General features: G+C 39.2%; 1 protein-coding gene across 1 annotated transcript in view; it reads left to right on the top strand.

The window, feature by feature from the left end:
* Positions 1-13,237, top strand: part of COL9A1 (collagen type IX alpha 1 chain) — a 102,470-nt gene extending 89,233 nt beyond the window's left edge. Inside the window, exons 35-38 of the mRNA XM_067543605.1 lie at positions 253-307; positions 5,373-5,561; positions 10,692-10,769; positions 12,013-13,237. Coding sequence (XP_067399706.1) covers positions 253-307; positions 5,373-5,561; positions 10,692-10,769; positions 12,013-12,197 — 507 coding nt within the window. The 3' untranslated portion in view covers positions 12,198-13,237. The remainder of the gene's footprint in view (positions 1-252; positions 308-5,372; positions 5,562-10,691; positions 10,770-12,012) is intronic.
* Positions 13,238-13,510: the final 273 nt, after the last annotated feature.

Genomic DNA, 13,510 nt, shown 5'->3' with positions numbered 1-13,510 from the left:
GTCCTCAGTCTGCAGCCTGACTTGTGCTATTCATATTCCTATACTGCATACTTCCCTGTGGTGAGCGCGTGCATCAAGATCACAAAAGTAGTCCTTACACTGATACTCTCATTGACTTCAGTGGAACTAGTCACATGTGTAAGGTTGAAGGACTGGAACTTTTATCATCAGCCAGCCAGAATCCTAACTGCATCATTCTCATTTTATAAATAACTACTGTATATTAACTACTATTAAATATTTTTAACGCAGGGTAGAGAGCCAACGGATCAGCACATTAAACAGGTCTGCATGAGAGTCATGCAAGGTAAATAATTGCAATGTTTAATCTTTCTTGTGCACTTAAAGCAGGGGTGTCAAACACCTAGTCTGCTGGTTGGATCCAGCCTCCTTGATATATTAGTGTGATCCATTTGACATATTGAGATTCTGCAGAATCTAGGCTATGGCTTTTTTTAAAAAAAGGTAAGTTTCTGGGCCTTCTGGTTGCAAAGATAACTTTCCAAAGTGAAGCAAGTTTAACTCATAGTGTTGCTGTCCTGAGTCCACAGAGAACCTTGAACAATAGCTTCTATTTAATTCGTTTTAAGGGAGTGTGCCATCAAAACCTGATGGTGACATTTTAAATGTCCGCATTTGATTGCTGATCATTTTAGCAGAAAGAATAAGAGAGGAGTGGGAGTAAAGCCCATAAGAAGGCAGGAATTGGGAATTACTGCCAGGAAGAAAATGCAAAGGGAAGAAAAGAGGTGACATTGACCTATGCAGGGAGTAGATGAAGGAAGAATTTGGGCTTTATCAAGAGACTGTTTTCATGCAAATAATTTTGGGCTAAATCCAGCCGGGCACAGAGCTGTATTGGGCCACTTGTTCATTTAAAAACAAAACAAATGCCAGATAGGCTCAGTGTGTCCAAAATAATTTAAAAATATATTTGTAGAGCCCCCTCACTCAGACACATCCAGCCCTGTGGAGTTCTCTGGTATAACTCTGCCTGTCTAGGCATTTACATCAAGCTGATTGCTGCCTCCACTGATAGGAGAGTTTGCATTTATAGGTAGACTTGGAAGGATTATATGTTTATCAGTAAGTGTCAATTTCACTGTAGACCCACAAACCACCAAAAAATATTTCTACTGCTAATAATCACAATTTACAGATAGGCAAAGTTAGAAAAATGCTGCTTGAGAACTTTTTGGAGTTTGATTTAAGGATATTAACTCGGTATATTTGAATGTGATGCTGACAGTGTGCTTTTTAATGGTTATAAAACTTTTTGAATCTCACCATCTATTATTAAATAATTATCTGACCTGCTGTAATAATTGGACCTAAAAATTTACCCTAATTGTAAGCTCAACTGTAAAAGTTCATAAAATGTTACAATAACAATATGCTATAACAACAAATGTTAAAGAAAAAAAGGTATGAAAAGAAGACAGAGTAAATTAGTTTAAATAAAAGGGCCTGCTAATATGGTTCAAAGACTATGTTAAAATCATACATGGTAATAACAAAAAATATAAAACCAGAAATTTAAGAAACCGGTGGGTTATATATTAGGCCTAATTTGCAGACAAAATGAGGGGATAGGCTGTTCTACCCATCACTGCCTTTTCGGGGCCTTAAAAAAAGAGATTTTCGGGTGAAAATATGGAAAAACAGATGGAGGCTACTGAAGCAAGCTTCATCATCATGGCTGCCACCCTCCCATTTCCTAGGACCCTAGGCCTTTGTCATCCTAATCCTGAAAAATGTCCTACCCAAACTGAGCCAAAAAAAGGAACCCAAATAACATCACCACCTCTACAGGCTCCAGCTAAATCCCAAACATCACCTAGAATAAAAGAAAATCACATTTTAACAGCAGCAGCAGCAACAGCTCCAGCTCATCTCAACAAATTTCTTCTCTTTGACCCAAAAAACTAGTTATTGGCATCTTGGATACCATCTAAGAGACTGTCAAACAAGGGGGGTTTTCCTTCTAAAAACTCCTTCCAGCTAAAGGGAAAATAAAAGCCTTACTTAATACTTTTACATTTTAAACGCTTTAACTGTTTTTTCTTCTTCTTTGTATCTTTTTTTTTTTAAAAAAGGTTAAAAATGGCATGTTTTCCACAATACTAAGCAAGCTAAAGTTTCCGTGTTCCAAACCTCGAACCTTGTTTACGTTGTTTAATGTTAGACAGTAACTAAATTATGTTAACATCTTTGGCCTATATATTCCATCGACATTAGTGCAACGGACCCCTCCACAATTTCCTGGAAATGTGAAAATTTAAATAGATAAAAAAGTTCTTATAACCCATAATTTGCAGAATTGTGAACATTTAAATTGATAAAAATAGAAAAAATGCTTTAAAATACACTGTGATATTATCCATGAAAGTTTATTAAAAAAAAACCAAATTCTGCCAAGCGTATTTATATGTCAGGAATTTGCATCTCTATCTATTTGGTAATTATAGAGTAGCCATTAAATTGGAGACTGGATTAAACTGTGGTCTGAAAAAACATCATTGTGGACTAGATTTAACAGTGCATGAACAAAATGTGGGGGTGGGGACGAAAGGCAGCTTTAAGCCACCTTTACACTCCATTGATTCTGGGTCTGGCTAGAAGCTGGCCCAGCTCCCAGCGTAAGAGCAGCCTCAGAGCTGCTCTGACTTGCTCCTGGTTTCCCACAGCCCCATGGAACTGTTCCATCAGCCAAGGATAGCCAGAGCAAGGCAGTGCTTCAGACACTCTCCCTTCAGACATGCCATTTCCCCACCCCAACTCCCACCCATACTAGAGGTGGTGAAGAGGGGTGGCTAATACTATGCTGGCTCTACAGGTCCTGCAGATCCAACTTACACAATGGGAATCCCCAGATAGCTATTTAAGCAGCCAGATCGTAGGAGAGGATCACTGTAGCCAACTGCATAGACCATCTGCTACCGCTGCCCCAAAGACTGTATTTTTTGCATACCCTCCTAACATCTGGTGAGGGGACAATGTTCATCCCCTCATACTAACTCCTGCCTATGCCCCAGCCTTCCCTGTCATGGTTTCAGGATCCACAGTGTACCAAGGGGGTGTCTGGGTCTTCCTACTTTTGTACAGAATAGGGAGATGGATCCAGAGAGAGCCCTTTCTTCTTGAGAACCTGAGAGAGAGAATCCCACCCAATATTACAGAACAAATTAACAGCTCTTACCTATCGAACAGTCCTTTGCAGCCCATAGAATTGCCAGTGCTTTTGTGCACAAAGAGTTACCTGCAGGTCCGTGCTATTACTATAGTAACTGGGGAGTGGAAAGTATTTTTATAAAAAAAAGTAAACTATGCTTGATCTTAAATCACGTCAGCCACTATGCCTAAAAATCTGATGGTAACTCGTGTGTGTGTGTGGGGGGGGTAGGTAGGTAGAGAGATGTGAGGGGCCTTGGTAGGATTAAGTGACATGTCAAAGTGAAAATCATGGGCCTCTAACTGTATTTATTTGATGCTTTTCATAAACATATGCAGGGAACCTTTTCAATATTGTGGTGTTGTATGGGGTTTGAGATTAAACATTTATATTGTCCTTGAAGCACAATTGAGATTTTTAAATGTCTGCCATTGAAGATGCCCTTTGGGATACTAGGCTATTGTAATACTAGAGTTTACTAGGATGACATTGTTCTTTGTTATTTCATTTGAAAATTCTCAAGAGTCGCTTTTTTTGAAACTGCCTAACAGGGCGAACATTATTTCACTTCAAATTTGACTGCTCCAGGAAAAAAAGATTTTGATCTGTCTATTACTAGTGTTAAAGGGCCTTTTATAAAAAGATGTTCTCTTGAAAGGTAGGAAATACAGGGCTGTGGAAGAGGCTTATAATGAAATCAGCTATATAACTTGAAGAATATATTTGCAGGCATCACAGCTACAGATGAATAAAACGGTTTGGAAAAAATCTTTATTGTCTCATTGTGTCCATTCAGACCCCTCCAAACAACACCCAAACCTTACAAATGTTCATATAAAAATATCCAAACTCCCTTGCTCCTGAAGCCCCCCTTGCTTAAAGACAACTACCTGGAGCCCAACTCTTCACGCTCCCTCTTTCCCCATCCAAATGTTTCTCTCATCTACATATAATATCCTACCTTCTATGCAGCTGTGCCCAGGTTCCCCCAATGGTAGTACCTTCCTGTCACCATTGGAATCGTGTGCTTACACACTCCAGGAGCTCTCTGTTCCTTTCCTGTTGAGAAGAGTGTGTTTAGCCAAGAAGCAGATGGTCTGGCACAAAATTGGGCCTGACTATGCCTAGGGGAATGGCTGTGTTAAATGTAGGTGAGGATCTCTGGATGGAACAGCATTGGGTAGGAAGAAGAGAGCTGAAGTCTGAAAAGGGGATCACTGCCACTAGAATGGACAGGGCAGTGGCTTGAAAGAAAAGGAGGAAGAGTGTGTGGTCTGTGGAGGCCATTCTAAGGAATGGGTGTCGGGATGGATCACTTGATGATTACCTGTTCTGTTCATTCCCTCTGAGCCACCTGGCATTGGTGCTTCAGAGGGAAGACGGGATACTGGGCTAGATGGACCATTGGTCTGATCCAGTATGGCTGTTCTTATGAACATTGAGGAGTTGATCCTACTGCTATAACAATCAATAGGAGGGTTGCCATTGACTTTAATGAGACAAGAAAGAGTTTGAAACATGCAGAAAAATTCATGCACAATGACATATCAAATGTGTGCACATGGTCATGGCAAGTTAAATGCAAATTTGAATATATTTTCCCTGAAAATGTGAGTTTAGGACCTGATGTGCCATGTCTTGATTTAGAGTTATCTATAGGCTGATATATTTCATCTTTATTTTGATATTCTTTATATGACCCTCCTTTTCAGGCCAGAGCCTAATATTAACTATAGTAAAATTGAGACACAAACACACACACTCTTTAAGGAGGCACAAAATGCACACCACATTGGATGAAGACTATTATTTTCTATTTTATTAAATTTACATATAGACATTTTATGATGTGTATATAATTTATTTAGATCATTTTAGATTCTCACAGCCATAAAATGTATTGGATGTGGGATTCAAAAAGAACAATTTACTACTTTGTAGGGTGTGTATATAGTAAGCAGCTTGCTATTGAAGCACTGACTCAAGTGTATCACGGCTTATGGAAAATGTCCCATAGAAACATGTGATGTCATGTGAGCCTTCTCCAACAGCTGCCATGTGCATTATTTGCTGTGTGCCAGCTATCCTTTAATGACAAGCAAATACAAAATACTCTTTACACTCTTGGGAAAGCCACTTATTTCTCAACTAATTTAGGGTCTTGTCTGTTAATTTCTCCCTTCCTGTTTCTCTATTACAGAACAACTAGCTCAGCTAGCAGCTAGCCTTAGGAGGCCTGAATCTGGTGCTACAGGTCTCCCAGGTCGACCTGGACCACCAGGTGCTCCTGGAACTCCTGGAGAAAATGGCTTTCCAGGACAGATTGGCCCCCGTGGCCTGCCAGGCCTTAAAGGTCCTCCTGGTGAAATTGGTTTTAAAGGTCCAAAAGGTAAGAGAAACTGTAATCCTTTTTTTAATTTGTAGAGCATAAATGCTGCCTGCTTTTCAGTAAAGTGGATTACTTATTATATGGAATCAAATCAAGTCACTGAAGTGAGGTTGAGCATTACAAGGAACTAATTTAATCAATACTGAGAACGGCCTCACGAGTTGTCCAGGTCGCAGAGCTTTGAGTACTTTGATTTTAGGATTTATGCTGTAACCTTCTTTCTCTGCCAGCAAAACGTCTGAATTTAAATCTAATTTTTCTTTTCTTATTATTTACTTCAACATATATAACAACAAGGCCAGACTGTTCCTCCTGACTAACCTGCCAAGCCTTTAGTTCTAGTATCTCAGGGTACGTCTATACTGCAAAAAAGCCCCCCTGTGGTAGCAAGTCTCCGAGCCAAGGTCTACAGACTCTGGCTCATGGGGTTCAGGAGGTGGCAGTGAAGATGTTCCCGCTTGGGCTAGAGCTCAGGCTGTAAGATCCACTCTCCTCGCTGCATTTCAGAGCCTCAGTGGAACATCTCACTACTATTTTTAGTGCTGTAATGCGACTCCCAGGCTGTAGACCCGGGCTGCTGCTGGTATTGTTTGTTGTTGTTGGTTTTTTTTTTGCAATGTGGATGTGCCTTCTGAGGCATAAAAAGATGAAGAGCTGAGAGACTGAGGGCCAAATTTTAAAAGGTATTTAGGTGCCTAATGGGATTTTCCAAAGCATCAAGGCACCTGACACCCGGTGCCTAGGTGGTTCTGGAGTCACTATGCACCTGAATACCTTTAAAACTCTGGCCCTAAATGACTCACCTAAGGTCACATAAGCCTCAGGGTATGTCTTCACTGATGGTGGCAAATTCGATGCCGTCAGATCGATCTCCCCGAATCGACTGAGTGGTCAGTGAAGACCCACTCAATAGATCCAGAAATTGATGCATTAAACCCCCCCCCTCCCCCCCCCCCAAGTGGCATAGCACTGCGTTGACGGGAACACATTTCCCGTTGGCACAGCACAGTGACGACGACGCATAGAAGAGGAGTTATGAAGTTGGCGGGAGTTACACAAGCTACTTTGAGTAGCTTGCGTAACTCCTGTCGACTGCCACTGAATTTCCAGGTAAGTGTAGACCTGACCTCAGTTCAGCAAAGCATTCAGTCTTAAATCCAACCATAGTCAGCCAATCACCAAACAATGTACTTTCAATTAACCACATGCTTAACTGCTGAGCTGATTAGGGATGGACTTCTGAATTGGGGACATAATGAATAAATGGCAGAGTCCTGCCTCCTAGAACATTTCACAAGACCCCTTCTCCCACCCCTTTACTCTCTTCCTCCCCACTCAGGGTGTGTCCACACCAGTGGTAGCTAGTACATGGTAAAATCCCAGAGTGGACAAGGCAACTTGGAGTTTTCACACGTTAGCAAGTTGAGATAAACACTGGAAGGGAGACCTAGCAGGAAAATACATCTTCCTTTCCTAGCGAAAGCAAGGCCTTACAGTCTTCTCTCTCTTATTTACCTAGTTACTTTACATCTGCTTATTTTTTACCATGCTTCCAATATGTTCATCCTGCAGCTCACACAGATGGTGCTCTTTCGTTGCTAATACTCCCTCTGAATGTAAAACCAGCCATGTTTCATCAACAAACATCACTTATTCATTAAACTTTACAGTTTTATCAGCCTCTCATTAAACCTATCAGATCTCTGTTTACCACTGACAGACAAATCTTATTATTTTGCTATAATAATCAAATTCTACATTCTGCACCATTGCATTGTACATTGCAAAATCTACTCATCCTTTGAAAATGTGAAATCTGGGTTAAAGAATTCGTTTATCCAATGTATTAAAAACTTTATTTAATCTAAATTAATATTTTTTTGTTCCTGACTGACAGGGTTTTTGCCTTCAAAGGATGAGTTGGGAGAATTTTCTGCAAAAGTGAAGTATTTATTTCTGTTTCCAGCCAGCAGTGGTTTTCTTGCTCTTTCTTGAATGAGAATAGCAAAAGTTTCCTTTTAAAAATTCTGTTCCCTTGCAAAACCTGCTGGATAACAGGATTAGATGGTTAGTTTTGTCAAAAGCTAAATCACAAACCGTGATGAGAGGTACAGTATACAAGGAAAACACAAACTGTAATTACAGTGGTGCTAGAGATCTGTTGTTACATTAATGTAGGAATTGCTCTAGGAATTATTTTCAGGAAATTCTATGGTCTGTGTTATGCAGGAGGTCAGACAAGATGATCACAGTGGTCTCTTCTGGCCTAGAAATCTATGAATCTATAACATAGTCTCACCAACATTTTCTTCTTAGAAAGCAGAAAAAAAAATAGAGGCACAAAGGTTCACATACTGAAAACTCTTTACCTGGCTAAAAATATACTTATAAAATACAAGAAAGAAAAGTTTAAGCACAAACAATAAATAAAAAACAGAAACTAGAAAAAGAAACTTCCCATAATGCCATGCTTCCATGTTACCCTCTGGTAAATTTGTTGGTGCATTTCTAAATACCTTTGTGTTACTACATGCCTTACGCCATGCAAGAGTTTTTGTGGTAAAGAGTGTTTTTAGGCTGTAAAACAGCCATCACCTGAAATTATGAACATTTGTCAGTAATTGTACTAGGATCAACTCTTATAGAAAGGTTTCTTTGCATGTAACAGTCAGGTAATTTTTCCCCACTCTTAAATGCATGAGAATTAGGGTAGGAAAGTGACATAAATGCAGGGAAAGCTGCTGCAGAGGCTTCATTTCAACCTAAACAACTGGAATTGCAGAAACATTTTGATGTTTTATTTGTTCAGGGGAATTATATGAGACATTTCAGTCTGTATCAACATTGGGACCTAGACACGAAGATGATAAGAAACACCTTAGATAGATACTAAGTGCTTCTGATCTTGCTAGTTGGATTTGAAAGATGGAAACCATTTTTAACTGCTGTCAAGGAAAAAAACTGTTTTGAGGAAAAATTACATGCTACTGATTTGAACTAAATACACAGCACAACTCTGAATGTGATAGTGATAGTAATTATTTTATTATTATTAATAAAGTGCCAAAACGGTACATGGTGTTCTACATGGTGTGCCAAACAAATAACAGGTCCCTGCTCTGAAAATCAGTGTTACCATCTGAATGCACAGTGCTGACAGAGAGGTTATAGAGACATACAAAGATGTGGTCCTGAATGCAGGGGGGAAAATGAGGAGCATGAAGGTATATTTGGGAGCTATTTGCAGAGAGGTGAACCCATGGGATTGAAGGAGGTCACCCAGAAAGAAAGTTAAAAGAGAAAAGAAATTAGGTCACCAAGTACTATGGAGCCATGGAAGAGCATGCTAAAAGAATAGGTGAGAGCACAGTACAGTGGAAATCTAGAAGGAGAGTGTTTGAGGGGAAGTGATCAGCTGTGTAAAGGGCAGCAGGGTTGAGAAGATTGGGTCTGAGGGAGGAGGTTGCTAGTGAGAGCAACCTTGATGGAGTGAAGGAGGCCAAAAATGGAAATTCAATAGAAAGCTACGTAGAAAGTCAGAAAGAAAACTGGAGGAAAATAATTAGAATGGGTGGCTGTTCGAGGGGGTGGCTGTTAAGGAGTTTAGTGAAAAGAGGAGAGGCAGTAGACATTATTTCAAAGATTGCAGTACTTAGGAGTACTAAAAAATATATGGGTAACTTGACATCGCTGCTTCTGTAATTACGAGGACAAGGTTAATCTCCAAGTTGACCAGGCAGCTATAGTCTTCTCTGAAATTTAGAGATAGCAGCACACTTTCAGCTTCCTCAATAGTTACTTTAACATCTGTGCCATCTCAACAGTGTCAGCTCAAATGAATTCCCAAGAAATTTCTTCTGTGCCATTTCTAACTAAATGATAATTGGCTATTCAGTGAAACTCACCGTACTGGCTGTTTAAGATCATGCAATTCAAGAAAAGCAACCACTCTAGTTTTATTCTAAACTTTCGCAGACAATATTAGATTTATATTCCAGGGTTAAACTGTTAACTTTCTATCTATTGTAGAATGCCAAGGGATTGCATAGGTCTCTTCAAAAGAGAATGAAGGAATCTACAGACACTTTATATGAGATGAAGAGCATTTAATCCAGATGGCCAAAGTAGCACAAATTTTAAAGCTCCCTCTTGTTTGTTCGGAGCAGTGTATAAAATAGATTTTGAAGAAACACCGTGACTCTACAAAAGGAAAATCTAACTGAGCTTCCATCTTTTCTACAGTATATAATCCTAATGTACCATGATTGCAATTTCTAGATATCAAGAGAAGAAACTCCTTTTCTGCATGCCTTATTTTTTCAGTGTAATAAAACCCAATTTGGATGTCATAGAACATTCTAATAAGTGCAACAGGGCTTCATTTTCCCCTGCCCTAGAATGTGGAGTTATGGCATTCAAAGCAGCCATGCACTTCTAACCAACTCAGGTTCCAGCACCTGAGAACTATTGCACGTTGTAGACCAGTTCATGTAGCCTAACAAGACCCCTTCACCAGCTACTTCAGCCTCCTCTCCCCCCAAAATGGCTTGCCTGTTTTGTGTTTCATGTTTTGTTTTGGACTAGGTTCTCACAAGTTATACTGGGTGGCACTGTATGAAGTATAAGATAACCAATTGCTAGCTTAGGGGAAATGTTTTTTTAACATGGGTGCTCTTCAGTGTAACCCATGGACAGAAGTATCCTGAATCCACATTGAATTTTTACAAAAATGTACTTCACTGTTGTATACAGTGTTGCTGTAGCCGAGTTGGTCCCAGATATTAAAGAGGCAATGTGGGTGAGATAATATTTTTTATTGGACCAGCAACTCTGGGTGAAAGAGACAAGCTTTTGAGATACACAGACTTGAAGAAGAGTTCTGTGTAGTTCGGAAGCTTGTCTCTTTCACCAGCAGAAGCTAGTCAAATAAAGATATTATCTCATCCATCTTGTTTCTCTACAAAGAATGTAAGTCAGGCCATCATTCATACTTGCTATGTCCCTCACCAACTGAGTTCTCTGCTAAACTCCTCTTCCCAAAGAGTCAATTTGCCCTGATGGTTAAACTCTTTGAGGTAGAAAACTCTGCTCTGCACAGACTGTGAATAATATTTCACTAATTTACCTCAGGTGAAGCTGGTGAAAAGGGGGAGAGAGGATTTCCAGGCAGAGGACCCAAAGGCTTACCTGGAACAACAGGTCTTCCAGGTAACTATTCAGGGGTGTACAGAGGTGATAAGGGGAATATATATATATATATATATATATATATATGGGGGAAGATGAGGGGAGGAACTGACATTATTTTGAAAAAATTCAAAGGCAGACATTTGTTTAGGGATCAGGTGTATGTCTGTATGTTTATATTGTATATAAACAGTTATACTGTCATGAAGAAGAATTATAAGCATCATATAAGAGAAGCAGGCCCGATCCTGTTACCATTAAAGTCAATGACAAAACTCTCATTGATTTCAATGGGGTCGGGATTGGGACTAGTGTGTGTAAATCAAAAAAATGTCAACTATGCAGAGCTCATAATGACAACCCCAAAAAACATCAGCAACAGTGGAGTTCTCATCGTCTCTGTTTGCAATTTTAGTTCAGTTCTCCTTTACTTTTGTAGTAATTAATTACCATGTTGTGTCATAGAATTCCAGACCCCAGATTCGTGCTCATAAATGTAACACAACTTCCCTCTAGTGGTTAAATGAAGATGTACATTCTTTTTCAGTATAACAAGTTCTCTCTCCAGCACACTTCTGTGTATATGTTTGGAAATAAGCTACTGAATGTCCTTTTCTGTGCAGCAAGGACAATAGTTCCACTTATTAGCAAACATAGATGTTTGGGACGTCTGAAACCCTCAATTTATATAATAGAAGTGTACCACTGGAAGAAACTTACAGAAATTGCTTATTATTTCATCAATTCATTGACAATTTATGGAGAAATACTTAAAAATATACCTTACTGTGCAACAGATCTGCTCCTGTGTGTATTGAGAGTCACATTTGACTTTAGGACAAAAATAAAATGTTAGTACTTTTTATTCCTGTTAGATTTAGAGAGCTAACAGCTTGGATTCTATTCTTCTTGTGCACTAGGTTCCAATCATTTACATTGTGCAACCCTGTTGATGGCAGTGGAGCTGCACATAGGTAACTGTGGGGAGAATTTGTCCTACAGAAACGTTATTGCTGGTAATATGTGAGAACCCAGCCAAACCCAGGTTGAGATTGCAGGGATGGCTGATAGAGAAACATCTTTTAACTTGTAAATAAAGCACATTTTATATGGAACTCACAGACAGTAAACATGGATCCCTACATTTTCTCAGTTACTTTTAAGAATAGAACCAAACTTTAAATAAAACAACAATCCCTATGTTTATGTATATTTTGTACCTGCCATGTAGTGCTGCTGTTTACATATATGTCCACTCTTCCAGGTGAACCAGGCAAATCAAGCTATGGAAGGGAAGGACGTGATGGTGAACGAGGCCCACCAGGAGTGGCTGGTCAGCCTGGAGTTCCTGGTCCTCCAGGTCCTGCTGGTCCTCCGGGGTATTGTGAACCATCATCTTGCACAGTGCAAGCTGGACAGAGAGCTGGTAAGAACGTGAAAGGGCCATGAAGGTGCAATGCAAGTGCTGTGAAATATTAGTATCAGTTTACTCTCTGCACATACAGCTGACAATAAAAAAAAGGAGGACAAACATACCAAACAAGGAGGAGAAACCTATCATGCAAGGCTTCAAAAGGACAAACTTTAACACACTGTTTGTACATTCTTACAAAAAAGGCAATCGAATTTAGAATGATGGTGCTTACAAAACTACGCAGGCAAGGCTCTTTGGCTTTCTTTTCCTCTCGGAGATACAAGGTAGTGGTCTTAAACAATTTATTTTTAATATAAAAGACGTCTCCGAGTCACATCTTCCCCCTCTTCTTTTCCCTCCCATGTGATGTACAGTGATGTACTGTGTCTTAGGGCATCAACTAAATACAAAAGATGGAATGGTTGGTTTACCTCAGTTGTAGCTGTTACTTTTTTTTTTTTTTTGGGGATACATTTGTAAAATAAATTCCATGGAGCTGAATTGAACTGATCAGATCACCTCACCTACATTCATTTCACCACATGTATGTGTTGTGCAATGTATACTAAGTGTGTCTCCAATCTCTGTGATTTCAATTGTACAAACTTGGCTGCCAGACCTTTCCTGTAAAAACATGCCACACTGAATACTTTGTATACAGTAAATCTCTGTAAATGTGTGATCACTGGGTTATCATGAGTATGTCATGTGGAATAATCTCTATACAGTGCTGGTTTTCCTTTTCCTCTCCAATCTGTGTTGAGTCACTATTTTGTATGAAGTCTGCTTCATCTCAGGTCCCTCTATGTGAAATCAAACTAAGAAGGCAAGAAGCCACTGTGAAGGGAATTTTAATATCCAGAAATAAATGAGTTTTATAGCTGAAATTATTTATTTTAAAGGTCTAAAGTGACATCTCTGGTTGTACAAAAGGAAGAAATAAATGATATTTCTTAACCCCTTGCATGTTTTTGTATGAATGGTCTTATATGCTACAGTTAAAAGAAATAGTTCAGTTAGAGTCTATCCCATTGAGACATCCCTGTTTCCCTTTTCTATCACAACTTCATTGCTAGAGAAAAATATGCAATGTGGATATTTTTGTTTCTCTCTACTGTGTAAATTAAAATTTGTGTGTTTTGGAGTATATAACTTCTCTAAAGCGTTCTTTCTCGAGATAGAAATAAAACTGTCCTGATTTAATATTTATTTTCCCGTTGCCATTGGTTTCCAAATAATTTTAAAATTTAAACTTGGGTACAGTTACCACAAATCTTAATGTCTTCCAGTCATTCACTTTTTTGCTTCTGCTCAAAATTCTTCATATTTTTATGACAGGAAATAAAAA

This window comes from Emydura macquarii, unplaced genomic scaffold, assembly GCF_026122565.2.
Source record: "Emydura macquarii macquarii isolate MOO-44397 ecotype Brisbane River unplaced genomic scaffold, CSIRO-AGI_Emac_v2 contig_924, whole genome shotgun sequence".
Taxonomy (NCBI): Eukaryota; Metazoa; Chordata; order Testudines; family Chelidae; genus Emydura; species Emydura macquarii.
Note: the sequence above shows the minus strand (reverse complement) of the source record. Positions and strands in the feature narration are given on the sequence as shown.